This window comes from Passer montanus, unplaced genomic scaffold, assembly GCF_014805655.1.
Source record: "Passer montanus isolate IOZ18808 unplaced genomic scaffold, ASM1480565v1 scaffold2, whole genome shotgun sequence".
Lineage (NCBI taxonomy): Eukaryota > Metazoa > Chordata > Aves > Passeriformes > Passeridae > Passer > Passer montanus.
In genome coordinates this window covers 1,759,197-1,776,893 of record NW_024366591.1, presented here as the reverse complement: position 1 = coordinate 1,776,893, position 17,697 = coordinate 1,759,197, and the positions used below count along the sequence as shown (strand labels likewise).

General features: G+C 42.0%; 1 protein-coding gene across 3 annotated transcripts in view; it reads left to right on the top strand.

Moving 5' to 3' along the window:
- RRAS2 (RAS related 2) overlaps positions 1 to 17,697 on the top strand; it is a 41,769-nt gene that overhangs the window by 22,410 nt on the left and 1,662 nt on the right. For all 3 annotated transcript variants that reach the window (XM_039707061.1, XM_039707063.1, XM_039707062.1), the window contains exons 2-5: positions 8,055 to 8,142; positions 8,611 to 8,713; positions 10,100 to 10,208; positions 17,289 to 17,407. In XM_039707061.1, the coding sequence (XP_039562995.1) occupies positions 8,055 to 8,142; positions 8,611 to 8,713; positions 10,100 to 10,208; positions 17,289 to 17,407 (419 nt within the window). The remainder of the gene's footprint in view (positions 1 to 8,054; positions 8,143 to 8,610; positions 8,714 to 10,099; positions 10,209 to 17,288; positions 17,408 to 17,697) is intronic.

Sequence of the window (17,697 nt, the reverse complement as noted above, 5' to 3'; positions counted from 1 at the left end):
CCAGATTTCTACCTCTAAACCCAAGCTATTTTGCCAGCCATGCCTTAGGTGCCAGGGGGAAAAAAAAAGGGTGGAGTTGGAGAAGGTAAAGCTGTTTTTTACCTAGCAGTTAGGTGAGGGGCAAAAACTAGCAGACAGCTTTTTAGGCGTGTTGAAATGTGTAAGAGCTGATGGATGTTCCCTGTCAGTGCACAAAAGTCAGTTTGATTTAGTCTTTCATATTCCTGAGTCTTGGTCCACTACTTGACTGCAGAATAAGCTGATGCTCCAGAACCAATCTGGCTTTTAAATCTGTCACACAAGTCAGTCCTACTGAACTTTGGATGAAATCTGAAACTTGCTAGCATACAGCTATCTGGAGAAGTATCACTGGAAATGTGTGTTAATGGACGCAACATCCAAGTGTTGATTTAGGAAATGCAAAAATTAAAGGTGCATAGTCAGATTTATGTATTAACATTCAAACTGAAGATACTTTACCTTCCATGCCCCTTCCCCCCATCCTAGCTCATCTCTCCACACCTGTGAGGGATGCAAAACCAGTTTGTTATTAGGTATTCCGGGTAGTGAGCAGAACCAAGCCCATACAGAAGAGAGCCATGTTATATTTAGCTGTGTGTCTTAAGTATGCCCATGCACTGAACAGAGTTTTCTTAGGAGTTTTCTTTTTTTGACGTGCTCCCTCAGTGATCAGTGTCCATGGAGGGAGAGCGACAGAAGAGTCTGTGGTGTGTAATAGGACTCACACTTTTAGTGTTTCCAGGCTAAGCACAGCTTTTGACAATCCTTGCACTACACAAAGATTTTAAGGAGAAGACTTACCTTTACTTAACCAAGTCAAGTGTTTATTTCTGTATCCTACTCTCTCCTGTCTTCCAGTTGTATGTTGGCAGGGGAGTAATCTAATGGATGTACTCTAAGGCTGCCACGGCTTATACAACAACTTAGCATTTTCCATTATTATTTTCTTCTTTAATAGAACTGTTAATGTTTGATTAAGCATGTACTTAATCATAGTTTGGTATTATATATATGTGTGTTGCTATTTTTTCAGGAACAAATAAAAAATTTCAGCTTGTGTATGATTTTCCAAAGGGCATAGCTTGTACATGTCTCATGTCATCTTTCTTTCACTGTAACTTCCTTCAGCTTAATCCTCTTCTGTCTTTGTGACTTCATGAAATGAAGTGTTTCACATCACTGGGTAATGGCAGTAATTGAAGTTACAGATGACATCTGTTTCCCTGGACAGCCATAACAATGCTGACAGTACACATTAGGGCAGTGGGAAGTAGTGCAAATTGAGGGAAGCATCATTGATTACTTACAAGCACTGACTGTCTTTTAATTTATATTTCTTGGAAGAAAGGAATGGGTGCTCTTACTGTTTGTATAATTAAAAGAAAGAACCTCTTAAAGATTTGTAGGAATAAGGGATGATTGGATGATGGCACACTTAGCCTTCTGTAGCATGAGGCAGTTTTCTAATCATTGTTTCTTTAGTCTGGCCTTTATCAGGATAATTCTAGACCTTTGGTCTCCTATTCTCCCAACATTCAACACCAAAATATTTGCCCTCATTCTGCAAGGCCTGCTGAGTGCAGTCCTGAGCATTTGTGTTTGAAGTGGTGCTGGGTTCCTGTGGGTACCTCCTGCAGTCCTTTTCTGGTACTGCTTTGGGCACTGCACAAAACCTTTGCAGAGGTGGCAAACCTGTCATCAACACCAACAGCATCCACCTCCTGCTTTTCCAGCACCAACAAATCAAACCTGTCTGGAAATAGTGGGTCCTAGTGAAGCACCTGCTCTTGGGGAGGTGTGTGTTTGCTATTGGAACAAGATTGTCAGAGACTCTCTGATTAGTGGTGTGCTTTTTGTTTGTTTGGGTTTTTCTGTGACCCAAGTGCTTGGGGCTCTGCAAAATGCTAAATTTGTGTGTTTTGCTCTGTCTGTTCCTTTATTCTGGAATGCAGTCTGGGTTTATGTTTGCTTCTGGAAGTCAGGGTTTTTTTACTGCATGTTTTCCTTGTTTTCTAGCCAGCCAACTCATGTGCTCTAGAGGAATGACCTCTCCTTTGTGCTGTGAAAGGAGGTTCTTTTAATCCCTTGAGGTGCAGGGTCCCTGAGCTGTTTGCCCCTTCTGCTGGGCAGGTTAGCTCTGGACCAGGGCAGCACTGTGCTTGGGCAAGGTGACAGGTTACTGTCACCCATCCTCTAGCAACTTGCCTGTGGTGACATAGGACCTGTCTGCTTCCTCCTCCTCCAGAGACAGGAACATAGATTAGAACTCCTAGAAATGGTGTCTCACTTCCTTTGCAAGCTGGAGGAGGGCACAGTGTGTCACTGGGGTCACTTTGGTACAGACTTGGCTGCTCTGCCACTCTTGGGTAGAAGAGTTGATGGCAGAGGCTATAAGATGTCATGGGAGGGAAAACAATGGAAGTTGCAAAGTGAGTTATGCTGTCAGTCATTTAGATCTTAATTCATGGTCTGGGAAGGCTTTTATGGTGTAGCCAAGTACCTCAAAGAGAAAGGTGTCCACTTTTGGCCCTACTGGCTGTGGCACTGGAGCTCTGGTCTTAACCTGTGGCACTGGCTTTGTCTATGGCTTGGAACACATGCTGGTAATACTCATTTAAATGAAGAGAACTTGGGTGTCTGTCTTTCTGGGTTAAATATTTCTGATGTGATCAGTATGATTGGTGTGTAGGGATGTAGCTGGTGCTGCTGTTTGTTGTATGCCCACGGTGAAGACCTGGCAGTGCAGGGGATGAATCAGGCTTCACATTGGTTGAGTGGGTCAAGAGCAGGTGTGTTCTTGGTGAAGTCCAGGGGAAATGAGGTAAAACCTAGAGAAAAGGTGATAGGTAAAGGAGAGACTACCAGAAGAAATACTCTGTCAAGGAGCCCAGCACAGGAATGTCTTGGGATCTCACATTCATTGGTATCTGGGAATGTATTCAAGTCTAAAGTTAAAACTTTGGTGTTGGTGGATGCTACACATATTTGTTTTAAGTTCTAGCATAAAAATTATAGCTAGGGAGGATTTTTGGGCTGTTTGCAGTGCTCAAATTGCAGATGCTTATTTAAATCTAGTGCTGATCTGTAACTGTGGCTGGAGGGTGGAAACCCTTCTATTTCCTTGCCTTTACTGGGTTTGAACCAAAAACTTAAAACATGTGGAAAAAATTTAAATAACCAACCAGTGGCTCTTTGAAACATTATGTGCATGTTTAGTAAATACAGAGGGAGATTATAGAGACAGCAAGGATGAATATATATTTTGGCATGTACCTCTCCTTTAACTTACTCATAGTGGTGGTGTGCTCTCACTGTGCTGGGCTGCCTTTCATTGCATGGCCTTCCAGCTTGGTGTAAAGGAAAAGGGAGGAATGCTCTGCAGCCAGCCTCTGCACTGCAGCTTAGAGAGGCAGCTTCCTGTCAACAACATCCTACTTCTCTCCCACCCTAAAACATAAAAGTGCAAAAGAAGGTTATCTCCTGACTTTTCATTTTGTGGACTGTTTATTACTTTATGAAGGGTAAATGTGAAAAGCAGTGTAAGAACTGTGAATTGGCTCTGAGGTTTTCTATCAAAGGTGTCTTCACTTAGTAATTTTTATTAATTTATGGAGTGGGACTCAAGCTTGTCAGCTAACGGAGGAATTTCTTTATGTGTATTAAAGGCAAGAAATAAATGGAGGAAGAGGATAAACTTAAGAGCAGGTTTTCATATCTTCTCCTTACCAAACGACCTGAGCGATTGAAACACTGATTTAGGGATTGCTGTTGCCTAAAACAAACACTGCTAGAGCAGTATTCTGTATAATGTCATTGTTTTCATGCACTGCAAGTAGAAACTCCTGTGAAAGTCAGATCATTTGAAATGCATTTTAAGATGACGAGTGTGTACATAAAAAGGGATTTCAGTGGTGGATTCCCTAGCTCTGAGTGATGTAGGTAGTGTGGCAATGGGGATTTTTATGCTCTTTTGGGTTCTTTTTTCCCCTTTGCAAAAGTCCTTGGCAGCGGGCTTTCCTGTCTCTGGGCTTGATTGCCTCAGCAGTCTTAGAAAGAGAAAACCTAGAAAACCTGTTGCATAATATTCTGGGTAAATTGAATGGTTGATGAGACTACTGGGCTCAACTTCTCGTTTCCCTTCTAGGAGACGGGTGGAAAGAGCTTTGATTTTGCTGGTGATTAAGGGAGTGGTGTAACAGGGGAGCGTGTTCAAGTTACTATCTCCTCAGAAGAAATTTAACTGCTTCTAATTATTTCCTGCAGGCAGTGGCCAGCTGCAGTGGAGCCAGATGAATGAGCCGTGGCTCTTTGGATTTGTCAGAGAAACTCAATGGCTCCTGGAAGAGGGGATCTGACACCCTTGAGAGCCGTGCCCTGTGTTCCATGCCAGCTCTCATCCCAGGCTCCTGCTGTCCTTCCTGGGACTGCTGTAGCCCTGTAGCCTGGCAGGGTGGCTGCTCTGAGGTGTTGGGGCTTGCACAGCTTTCATAAAACACCCAGCACTAGGCAGGCCTGGGTATTCCAGTACTCTGGGATGTGCTTGCTCCTCTGGTTTGTCTAGACTTGGCACCACTTTGAAACCAACGGGTTGTCAGTGGTTTGTGTCTGCTGGAATTGGGCTCCTCTTAGGCTTTTAAGCAGTTCTGCCACAAACTCCTTGACCTCTACAAAGTTATTCATTGGGTCTTGGGCTTGCTGGGTGAGCAGGCACCTTGCCCAGAGGGCATTCAGAAGAGAAGGGATGGCCTCATGGGACACTTCAGGATATGCTCTGCCATGCCTTAATTCTTTAAACACTGCCTGAACAGCAGCAGGAAGGTCCATTTCTGCTCAAAGTGGTGAAAACTGTGTCTGCTAATCTATTTTTTGTAAATCAGCCCAGACTGAAGAAGGCCTGCAAGCTGTGGTTGTTGTGTGTCCTGCAGCACACAGTCCCACTGCAATTTGGGAAGATTCCTTCAAAACCAGCAGCTGTTTCAGGCACATAAGCCTTGCCCAGTGCCTGGAGGTAAACCACAGCACTAATTGCCTTGCAAACCTCTCCTGCAGTGGCAGTGACACCAGATTTGGCAGCTCCATGGGAGGGAAGAAAATACTTGTAAGAGCAATTGTTACATGGGGGATCTGTGGCATCTGCTTGTTCTGAATTTGACATGTGGTGGATGCTGGATCAGGGTGACTTAATCTTGTTTCCCTTTTTGAGGGAGGAACTATGTTCCATGTTTCAGTCTTGCACTCTTGCTTTGTGTATAGCTGGGGTTTTTTAATAAAAAAAAAACAAAACAAAACCAAAAACTGAAAAGGGTGGAGGGAATCACAGAAATGCCCTGCAGATTACAGAACATGCTGTAGTTGTTGGCCCTTGGACAGATAATGAGGAAAATAAGAAGAATCCATCTGAGATCATTATGGCTTTCTTTTTCTGAACTCTTTCAGTGAAAAATACTGCCCTTGCTGGATAGAAACGTGCTGCTTTAGGTGTTCTACTAACATTGATTCATGAAAGCAAAATAAATTGATTTCAAAATCTCCCTTTTATTTAAAAGCTGATGTCCTTTACCATTTTGTAGATGTAAAGGTTCAGACAGTAACTTTGAATTCTGCAGGATGGAGGAATGAAAGCTGAAGCTGAGAGGGATAGGGAGTAATTTCAGAGTGCAGGCTTTATCTTCCATGGTTTAGTAACCTAATGCTTTTTTATAAATATCATTTTCTGTTTCCTTAATGAAATATAGGACTTAAATTCCCTTCCTTGTGATCATCCCTTTAATGTCAGATTCTGTAAGTGATTTTATTTATCCATCTGTATGGATAAATATAAGTTTCACATAAGTTTCTCATCCATCTTTCAAGGTTTGTTAAAGGCCACAGGAGAAGTGAGACCTTATTTGTGTAAATTCATTCCTCAAAGTCTCTTCCTAAGCTCCTGGATAGCACGTTTTGAGTCATGGATACAGGAAAAAGAAAAGATAGAGGACAGTTTTGAAGGCTGAATTTTTTCCCTCTTTAAATCTTAAAGGGAAGCAAGGTAAAGGGATGAGTTGTAGTTGAAAGAGCTTCTTGTTCTGAGGTGAGTGTTCTGCTGCCTATAGATAGGCACTTTGGCTGTGTGTTGCATTTAGGATTCTATCCCTGTTGGTTTACTGGAATTTTTTTAGTGGTTTGTTAGTGGGGTTTTTTTTGTTTGTTTGTTTTGATTGGTGTGGGTGGGGTTGAAGCAGGATGACTGTTCAGCCTGGGTGCACCAATGCAGAAAGGCTGTGACTGCTGTGTAGGTGTATCCTGAGAGGACATCGATGTCTGCTTGAAATGCAAAGGAGCTGCTCAGGGTCTCTGCTCTGGGGGCAGCAGCTTTTTAGTGTGGTGCCAGCTCTGAATGAACAGATCAACATCAGCCTGCACAAACTCCTCCTGCAGCCAACTGCATGATGGCTGTGGTAATGAGCACAGGTTATATATAGCACCCACAGCTGGCTGAGTGTGCCACAGCTGGTGATGTGCTGCTCCCAGAATGGGAGCTGCAGCTCAGCCCGTGAGCTCTGCTGGGGAACTCCAGTCCTGAATGCTGCTAAACCTGGCAGGGCCATGCCCAAGTGGTGGGGTCAGCTGGGGGCAGTCAGGACAGTGTCCTGCAGGCTGTCCTCATGAGCAGCTCCTCCCCTGACCTGGACAAGGGCAAGTACAGCCACAGAAATTATCTGCAAGGAACACAGTTAACTGTGTTCTGCACTGACAGTGGTGTGTCTGGAGAAGGTTAGTGGGCTAGTGCTGTGATTTCAGTTCTTATTTTTTCTCCTCCCTTTTTTTTTTTTTCTCCCAACTGTGACATCTGTTAACTTGATTTTGGTAAGTTTAGAGGAGCAGAGTGTTGTCCTGCTGGTATCTTTGAGTGATGGGAAAGGTGCTTCAGCAAAGCCCCCTACTTTTTTTTTTTTCTTCCTAGGAGCCAATGTGTAGTTTCAAAACATTCCTTATTCCTTGCCCCTTTTTTTTTTTTCTTCCTAGGAGCCAATATGTAGTTTCAAGACATTCCTAATTCCTTACTGGTTTACAGAACTGAATAATGTACACATGGTACACCTGCAGTTCTGCACTGAGTGCCTGCTGGGAGCATAGATGGGAAGGAATTTGATCAGGGTTCAGATTTGTTATGCCAATGTGATTTCTTCAGTTTTATGTGAAGTTAACTTTACTATGACTGCATGCAAGCTAAAAGTTCATAATTTGAATGCTAAACTTGTCTTCTGATGGTGTTGTTATCCCAGTAGTCAGTACCAGATCACCCAGTCTCTAGAGAAATGTACCAGAACGTGCTTTGCTCTGCAGTCTGGGTGATAAGGAACAGCCTGGCAGTATCTGGTGCAGCCTTGTGCTTAGGCCATGGGTGGCACAGGCATTTCATGGCTTATTCTGCTTTTAGGTGTTTTCTGTCTGGTGATGTGAGTGGTTAAAGTCATTAAAACCAGGAGAGAAATCCTGGGAACAAGGATGTTCCAACAAACTTCTTTCAGCTAACAAACTAAGTGCTACTTTTGCTGTGTGGAGCTGTTGCTAGAAATTGTTCTAAAACTGCTAGGGAATTCTAGAAACAGCTGAGACAGTCCTGGCACTTCCTAGAAATCTCTGGATCTGGGATCGGGAGAGGAAGTCTTGTAAGCTTGAGAATTTCCAAGAACTTCTAAACCTTACCAGAAGTTCAGTGAAATTACAAGAGACCTTAGAAGTCCATAGAAACTGAAAATTTCTAGGGATTTTTGACAAATCCTAGGAGTTACCACTAATGTCTAGAAAATGTTAGAAAGGCTGTGGGAATCCAGTTAACTCAGTGACTCTGCTGGTAATCTCTACAATTTATGAGCATTTACTAGGAATAGCAAAACCATTACTGGATATCTTTGGATGAAGAACCAAATGGTTGTACATGAATAAACACACTCGCCTTCCTTATGCTGTCAAGTGTCCAGTTTTAGCCCCTCCCTCAGTGAGTGTCCTGCGTGCTTGTCTAAGAGACAAACTTGTTTTCTTCTCTGCAGTCCTACTTTGTGACGGATTATGACCCAACCATTGAGGACTCCTACACCAAGCAATGTGTGATAGACGAGAGAGCCGCACGCTTGGACAGTAAGTAGCCCACAAAACTAGGATTAGGAATTTTTTTTTTTATTCCCAGGAGTTATCTGGGTGACATGGTGGCATGGAAAACACACCTCTGTGCTGCCTCTCCCAAGTGCAGTAAAAATGGTTTGCTTTAAAAATTTCAGTTCTTGCAAGTTGGTGGTTTCTTTAAGAATAAAGCAACAATCCCCATCCCCACGTATCTCTGAGTGTTTTCCATCTGTTTCAGATGGTCAGGAATTAGCAGAAGTCTTCAAGTGTTTTGTTGTTTCAGTTAATTTGATAGGTCTTGAATTGTTCAATCAGTGCAAGAATTTGTTTGGAACATTAGAAAAATATCCAGTAATATCTGAGAAAAGTGGTTTCAGCTTGGCTATGATGCACAGGAGAGACTCTCACAATATCTTATCAGGATTTTTTTTTCAGTCTGTGAGAACATGAAATGTAGTAATCCATATTTTTGCTTTTGTTCAGTTCTGGATACAGCAGGACAAGAAGAATTTGGAGCCATGCGTGAGCAGTACATGAGGACAGGGGAGGGCTTTCTGCTTGTTTTCTCAGTCACAGATAGAGGAAGGTAAGCCTGAGGTCAAGTTATTAAAACAAACAAATTTTAATTATTTTTAAATTGCGCGTGATCCTTAAATGAAGTAAACAAAACATTAAGTGTGTGTTCACTGTGAGGTGCAAGGTGTGATGCTCTTTCAGCACTGAAGAAGACCAGCTTTGAACCAATCACTTTGAAAGTGTCTATTTGTTTCAACAGATGACTTGGAAGCATACACAAAAAAATAACATCTCTATTCAAGAACTTTATTACAGTCCAGAATACCATTTTCCTGGGATTGTCTGGTGTTCAGTCAGTTCTTAGGAATATCCCTTTGCCATGTGCAGCATCAAGTAGCTGGCTCTGGGTTTCTGGGTGGGTATAGGGTATGTGCCTGCACTCTTTGCAGGCAGAGGTCCCTCTGTTTACTCCTATGCATTGACTGAATGGCTGCAGAATGCAGATGAAACATCTTAGAAGCTCAGGGAGAGCAATGCTTAGTGACGTACATCCCTTCTAGTTACCTTTGCATTAGGTGTCTGGCTACCTAGTTCTTTTCAATGTGACTTTTTTACTGGTGATCATCTTGCTCTTAAACTTTAGCTGGCAAATTAGGTGTAAATGCCTTTAGGCTATATGTCTAGAAGGCTACAGAGGGTATGTGATGGCCTGCAAATGTCTGTGCTGAAAGACCTTATGTAGTGATGTAGCTTTAACAGTGTTTACTTGAAAGCAGTGATTTATTTCTTTCTTCTCCAAAAATCCTTCCTTAGGCCAGAATTAACTTGTTTAGCATACCGTCCTGGAAGAAGTTTTCTGCTCTGCTAACCTTTCCTTAAACACTGCTGGAATATTCCTTATGCTTGAAAAGCATCAGCACCTGATTTAATTTAGTTGGTAACTGGAAAGCTTTCTGCTCATTTAGCCTTGCCATTTTCCTGTGCTTGACAAAACAAAACTTTCCAGCTTTGATAGCTTCCCCCAAAATTCATAGAAGTAGCTCTGGAAGTTGCCAGCTGAAATATTGATCACCAGGGTCTCTATGCTGTAGTTTGAATATTCTAGATGGAGTAGAACTCCAGAGTCAGTGTTTGTAGAATGGACTGTGGTTGCTTGATTCCCTGCAGCACACTGGCCCTGGGTCTCTATGGACTGAGACACAGTCAGTGTTTTGCTCACCCCGCAGCCCCACCTCAGCCCAGTGCAGAGGACACTGCTCACTTGGGGATTTTTTTGGTTTGAGTGTTGAATGGTTCTCTAACTGATCATCCTGTGACTCTGGAGTGCCTGCAGCTGTCTGTGCTTGTGTGTCATGGCAGGGCAAATCCCAGTCTGTGACTCATGATTTCTGAACTTTTTCAGAACCTGAGAATCTGTGAATTATTGCACTGATGCTCTCCTTGTGTTCTTTCACAGCTTTGAGGAAATCTATAAGTTTCAGCGACAGATTCTTAGAGTGAAAGATCGCGATGAGTTTCCAATGATTCTTGTTGGTAATAAAGCAGATCTGGACCACCAAAGACAGGTAATTCATTTGCTCTTAGTTTCTGCTCACTTTCTTCCAGAAAATTCAGTTTTCCCTCCCAAAACTAAACTTCCTTTCAGAATGGGAACAAACAAATGAAAAAAGTCCTATCATACAAACTAATTGAATGCAAGAAACTCCACTCAGTTTCTGTGCTTGAAGAACCTTAGAAGCATCGTGGCATTCCATACACAGCACATCTTCTGTCTGACTCAGTGGGGTTATGTTGAGACCAAGTCTATTCAGAGCTGAGAGCTTTCTGTCATGACTTGATTACTCAGGCATGAACGTGTCTAATTCCTCAGTTCTGTTACTCACTGCTGCACTGTGCCAGCAGAGTGCATTCCAACACTAACTCCAGCCATCCTTAGTCTGCAGTGCTCTTGCTTTTACCTTTCACTGCTGTTATGTATAAATTAGTAGTTATTCACTGTTCTCTCTTTGGCCACTCATCTTCTGCATAACTGACTTAAAGCTTTAAAAGCTGGAAGTACAGCAACACAATTTCTGTTACATATATGTACCTTGAAGTTTTGAAACCAATAGTTTTCAACCTTGCCTCTAGTTGCAAGACTACTTAAAATATTTAGTTTAGAATGATTTAAAGGACTTTCAAATATGTTTTTCTTAGTTGCTGTTGATTTTTAATTAATCAAACTTATTTGTGCTGAAATGAAAATAACCTTACTATAGCAGCAGGAAAGGAACAGATGTCAAACTTGTATTTTCTTCAGCAACTAATTTGAGAAGCTTAATATTTTCTCTTGAGACAGAAAGATGACATCGAAAGCTTGGTAGCAACACATGATTTTCTGAGAAGAAAGTAAATATTGCTAAAATTGCTATAATTGTTCTAAGAGTTTCACAAGAAAAAAACCCATGGCTTAAAGAGCTCAGTGAGTTAGTTTGTGCAATGTTGAATTACAATTACAGTACAAAAAAAGTTTCTGTTGAATATAGTCCCTTGACTGTCACAGCCTCTTCATCCCAGAAGCTGTGTAGAAAGATCATGACTAAATTAAAAGCTGTGCTGAAAGATGCTGCCTTGAAAGAAGTTTTCACAGAAGTAGTTCACAAATTCATCTGAAATAATTTTGAGTGCTCTCGCATTCACAGAACAGCCTGTCCCTGAGACAGGGACATTTCATTCCCTGTCATTCTTCAGTTACCATCATGCCCCCATCAAAATCCCTAGATTTAACCTTGCAGGTCCTGGAACATACATACTTCATCTCCTGCACAAATGTTGGCATTGAAATTATGGAGGTGAAACTGAACTATTCTGCTAATTGTAATTGCTGAAGGACAAACCCCCAGATGCTTTGGGAGGGAAATAACATCATGGCTGTCAGCCCCAGCTCTCAGGATACCTGCAATTGCAGCTGGTAATCCTGGACAGTCATTTCTAGAAACAGCTGTGAACTTTGCTCTCTCTCCTCCACCCTGCTCATGTTATTACACTGCCTCTGTTTCTCCCTTAAAGGCAGAGAGGTGCCTGTCACCAGTTCTGCTGGTCCCTCTGTCCTGTTCTAAGCTGCCTTTTCAGGTGGAGATGGGCTGGAACACATTCAAGCTCAAAGCAGCTTTTTCTAAATTGCCTAACTTTGCATTTTGCTGCTTATATCAAAAGCAGCCTCCAAAATTTCATTTTGCTTTTTATGGCTATATTAATTACCTTAATTGATTAGATGCTGGTGGGCATAACTTCTTGTTGCTCTCACTCATCATTTATATACCAATTGGTGGGCTTGTCACTCCCATCATGTAGCTGAGAAAACTTTTCTGGGTTTGCTTAAACAGCTTCCACATGTTCTTAACTCTTCCCTGCCCCATCACATGGTGTGTTTCACTTGGCCTTCAGTCAGTGTGAAGGAATGATTATGGGATGCTGAGCTGACATAGTTGGATCCCACAAGGGAGAGGCTCCCCTCCCACTTGACTTCACATTCCCATTCTTTCCCAGATCTCACTTGAAGCACTTTTGGAATTGAATCATCTCTCTGGATGGGGAGGAGCAGGAATGGCTTCCTGGGACCTGTGTGAGCTAAATCAGCTTGCAGAAAGATTTGAGTGCCAGTGCTGGAAGCATGGGAAGGGATGGGACTGTGGCTTGGGGCAGAGCAGGGAGGAGTTGGGCTGGGGGGAACAAGTGAGACCTCACCCTTTGGCAGCAACAGGCAGGGAGATGTTATCAGCTGGGTGTTACACGGGGGGGTTGTTTCTGCTCCATCCACTCACTGAGGGGCACCAGCTTGTTCATCTGGCTGAAAACTTGTCAACTACTGCCACCAGCTAAACCAGCTAGTCCAAAAGTGAGGGAAAACTTCAGCCTGACAAGCAGGGTCACCCTGCTCTGGCTGCAGGTTTCTTGGCAGGCAGCTGCCATGGGAGTGGTGGGGTAGAAGGAGAGAGTGCTCCCTCACCTTGGCTGGGAGTGCTGGCTGAGTGGGGACTCTGGGGCATCCCCAGGCTGTAACTTGTGGCCAGAAGCATGATAAGGGCAAGTCCTCTGCATTTTTACACTTTGCCTGCTGATGTGTCAGGCCTCATTGGGCACCACCAAAAACCTGCTAGGCCATACTTATCTTTTACTTATCTGGATCTTTCTCTCTTACTTAATCCCAACTGTGCACTTTTCAGCTTCAGAATTAATGTAGCATTTTTAGAAAGTCAGGAAGCTGGGTATGAGTTTTTAGAGCAAAACTGCTTGTACTGAGCATCTGCCCCCTTTTTTCCAAAGGGCAGGAGGCAGACCAGTGAAATACATGCAATCTCTGAAAGACTTAAACTCAGTTCAAGTAATTTAGTGTGTGTTTGGATCAGCAGATGATACTCAACAACAAATCTTCCCAGAACCCAAAGGAGTTAAACATGTGGAAGAGTTCTGGTTGTCTCAAGGGTCTGGCCACACCTTTATCCGAGTAAATATGTGTTGAGGTTGAACAGAGTACAGAGTACTATCGTTGTGACACCATAAATCTGGAGGCTAATGATGCATAACAAATCATCCTCGTGTGGTGGCAACTGTTTCTCAGGAAATACATGAACTGGGCTGTACAGCAGAAGTGCACAAACAATGGTATGATCTTGATGAATTGCTGGGGCTCACCAAAGGTGTGGTGTAAATCAGTGGGGCTTTATATACCAGAGACCAACTCAAAAGTGGTTTTGGGAGGGACGTGAAAGAGTAAGTTTGAAATAGCAATTTGTCATGGTAATAACTGTATAGACAAATGGAGTTAAGCAGCTTTCTTGAGATTTTTGTCTCTCAATCTCCATGGGTTACACTGACAAAGAAAAGTGAGTCTTTAGAGGACAAGGAAGCATTAATCTTTAGAATGTATGATAAGAAATTAAGCTGCCAGTGTTTCCAAATTCCCCAGTCACAAATTGCTGACTCTGAAACCAGAACTGAAGCACCATCTCTTCACTGCTCTTTCCTAAAGTAAGTGCTGTGTAGCAGTCTTTCTGTTAAATGGGTTAATTCCTTAGAATTCAACACTGGATATTTCTACTGTAAGATAATTCAATAGAGCACCAATAAGATGTTTTAATAATAACCACTAGTGTTGGAGGAGTAGACTTGTCAGTGCAGGATCTGTATGACTTTCTGTAGATAACTGCTAGCTTAAACTGGGTCAAGTCTGATCATTCCCCAGATGGCAGGGTTTCCAGGAAAATCCAAGTTGCAACAGGAAAGTGCTTGGGTTTCATTAAATGCTAGTTCTTGCTTTTGCATCATGACTGAACTAACACAATGACCCAGTGCTGAGATCACCTCTTACCTTTAAAGCAAGAAGAGCAAGAGAAGTCCATGTGACTTAACTATCTCTTGTGTGAAAGTGTGACAATAACTTCTTGCAGTGGTAGATGTTGGCTATGTCCAGGGACACCTCTGTGCCCACAGACAGATTGTACCTTTGATAGGAGAGTGTGGAAAATCTGGACTAGGGGGACAGTGAATTATCCCTGTAGGAAAACTGGGATGACAGATGCACGCCTCAGGAGTGATGGAACTCTTGGCAGAAATTAGCAATGTTTTTGTGCTGGGAGCACGGTAGGGTGACCACAGAGTGGCAGAAATGGATTCCTCTCAAACTTGAGGGAACATTTAATTGTTACCTGTATGATGTGTCCCTTAGTCTTATGTAAGTGTCCAGGCAAAATACAGATGCAGTGTTAGGTTAGGCAGCCTTGTAGAGTTGCTTTAGATGGAGGAAAGCATGGAAACTTCAGAAATTAATGTATTTCTGACAGATACCAGACAGAATAGTGAAGAGAGAAGGACTTGTGTTCACAGGATTATTGTGCAGGTACTCAAATGGAAACTGTTTCAGAAGAAGAATTTAACTTAGGGAGGTGGGAAATAAACTTTTCCATGTTTGACTGGCTCACATCTTCTGTAATGAGTTTTCATTTGAGAAACTTTTACTAACTGTCTGAATAGGGTGAATGAGTGATATCCAGAAAGAAACAGTAAAATATCCTATGGCAAAAGGGTGAGCATTATGAGTGGTTCTCATTTGTATTCAGCCTTAAATTCAGTAAAACTGCAGAACCAACACACACAGATGTACACACAATCACTACCATCAAATCTGTGGTTCTCTTTAGTTCTGTCAAAATAACATCCAGTCTTCTTTGAAGAAAAAGAATTTACTTTTTATTTTAGTGGTGATGTTAAATAAGGTCTCCCATCACACTTCCTGGAAAACCTGTCATGTTACAGGGTTGTCATACTCAAGAAGGGACAACAAAAAGATGAAAATTCATGTTTTTATTTACAAGTATTTCTATGTTTGTACTTACATTTCCCTCAGCTTTGAAGATGGAACTGGTATGTTCTGGCCTCTAATTTACATCTCTAATTTACAACCACTGCCCATAGAGTTTCCAAACTAAATATTTTTTTAAACTGACTTTTGAGGTCACCAAAATTGACCACAAGTAACTTGACAATATACTCGTGAGACTGGCAAAAATTATTTTGGAATTTAACAGTTACAGAGATTCTAGTAAATAGAACAAGAACTTTAGTGTATTTATAATGTTTTACATGCAGGATATTGTGGAAGTGTAGCTTAACTTCACTACAGTGTTAGTTTGACTTGTACCTGTAGTGTGTTTTAGGTACAATAGTGAAGAAATTCTCTAAACATGTGTTTAAAGATTGAGTTCAGCTTCTCCTCAGAATTATACATTCCTTGCCAATTATTTATTTTTGTTGAACTTCAGCCTCTCACTTTCTGGGGCTGCAGTAAACTCCAGGGATAAAGTAAAGCAAAAGGAGTTAGTTTGCTAGAACTGTTATATCTGTAACTTACTAGTCTGAGGTAGAGATGTACAGAAGGTTCTGGAAGCACTGGTGCAGACTTTAAGGGATTCTACAGTCACTGAAGTGCCAGAAAAGAGCTACAAATATTTGTCCAAGTGCAGTCTTCATAAGCTTTGCAATTGCAACATTTCAACATCTGAGGTCAGAGTGGAGGGTTGAAGTGGAACTGTTCTAGCTGCGGGAGCAGGACTCTTCATTATTTTTCAGTTTTCAAACAGCAGTAGAGGACTGAAGTTCCAGTTCTCCTTATGTGCCCTGCAGTTAAAAAGGCATCTCCAGTAGCTGATCTTGGGGTTGAGTTGGTCTTGAGAGTTTCTTTCTTGGCTTCAGCTGGTGATGATAACACAGAAATGAATGCAGAGTTGCTGTGAGTGTTTGACATCAGCAGATGCATCCTGAATTACTCCAGCTAATGGCACAGAGTGCTGGGAGCATTTTGTAGAGCTTCACAAGGGTTTAGTGGGAGCAGCCCTGATTTCAGCAGGAGGTGTATGGATACAGTGCCAGTGGGATGCCAAGGACAGAAGAATCAAGCATGTGGAGATGCCATACATCTTAAACCACTGTGTAGCTGTTAGGAAACTATTTTGCAAGCTGAAAAGTACTTCTAGGCCATGCACTGTGGTACATGCTGCCACTCCTCTTCTATTCCCATCTGTTTCCATTTCTGTGTAGCTGCTTAATCTAATGAATACTCTTGAGTTCCTTTTCAGAACTAATTTAAAAATAAACCCTCCTTATTTTTGTTCTTGTATCAGTCCCCTACGTGCTGGTTTAATGTTTTTCTGTGAAAGCAGTGTAATCTTTGATATTTCTTCATTAGGCATTGTCTTGGCAAGATCTGTTGTACTTCCTTTTGTCACTGAAAGCTGCCCTTTCCTCCCTGGCCCTGGGGTGACCTTCCTGTTGGAGCCCTGCACCACTCAGGGTGGCCTCTGTTCTCTGACTCACTGCTTTCCACCTCATCCAAAAATACACAGTGGTCTCCTTTGGTTTTGTCTTGTACCCAACTTCTTCCTCCTTCCTAGAATGGTCCACTAGCTTCCTGTCTTCTGCCTCATCACTTCAAATTTTGTACCAACTTTTCATGATGCTTGTTATTTCCTGTTCATCTCCTTTTCCACTGTTGTCTCAGGGAGTCATTATGTAGCCAGGGTTTCTTTAATATTTCTGGATTGCCTGAAGGCCTGATGGATTTTAAAAACTCTGGTAATCTAAGCTATATTTAAAACTGGCTGTATTAATATTTTGCTATGTCATATAATAGATATTTTTAAAATTACTTTTATAAAGGCTTAGAAGCTAAACAGAAGTTGTTTTAAGAGTAGTCTGATTTTTTTTTTTGTTGGTTTCTCTAGCTTTAGCTGGGACAATGCAAAGGTGAGTTTAGCAATAATATTCAGAATTCTATTAGCAATCCAGCAGATGCTGACTGAAGCACTGGCTTTGAGGAGGAGCAAGGGACTAATGTTTGCCTGTGGAGGAAAACTTGGCTTGTTCAGAACTGAAGTGGAGGTACCTGGAGTGAGGGGAATTTCTTGGAAAGTCAGTCTTTGTCTTTTGCAGAAACTTCCTTTAAAAAAACTGTTTCCCAGCTGTATAACTTGGGCAAGGTGAAAACTGTGCTGTGCCCAAATGACCATTATATTTTGAGAGTGCTGGATCTCTCTCTACATGCATATGCAGTGTACTGGCACAAAGCTGCTTGCAGAACCCTTGAGCTTAATGACTGATGTCTGTTGCAGGTGACACAAGAGGAAGGCCAGCAGCTGGCACGGCAACTTAAAGTAATCTACATGGAAGCCTCAGCAAAAATCAGATTGAATGTAGACCAAGCTTTTCATGAACTTGTCAGAGTTATAAGGTATGGTAATTGAGACCAGATAATTCATGTACACGTATTAATGGATAGCTGCAGCAAAGGTGTTGAAATGCAGTGGGAAATTGCTGGGAGGATTCTGCTGCCTGCTGTTACCTCTAAGCTTTAGCCAATAATATCCATTATAAAACTCAGGTGCATTAGGAAAAATGCTGACATGAATTTAATATATATTTAAAAGAGAATGTTGTTGTCTTAACCTTTCAGATTTTATTGATCACCCAGTCAGTAAATGTGATAAACTGCCTTCTGTAAAACATTTGGTTTCTTAAAAA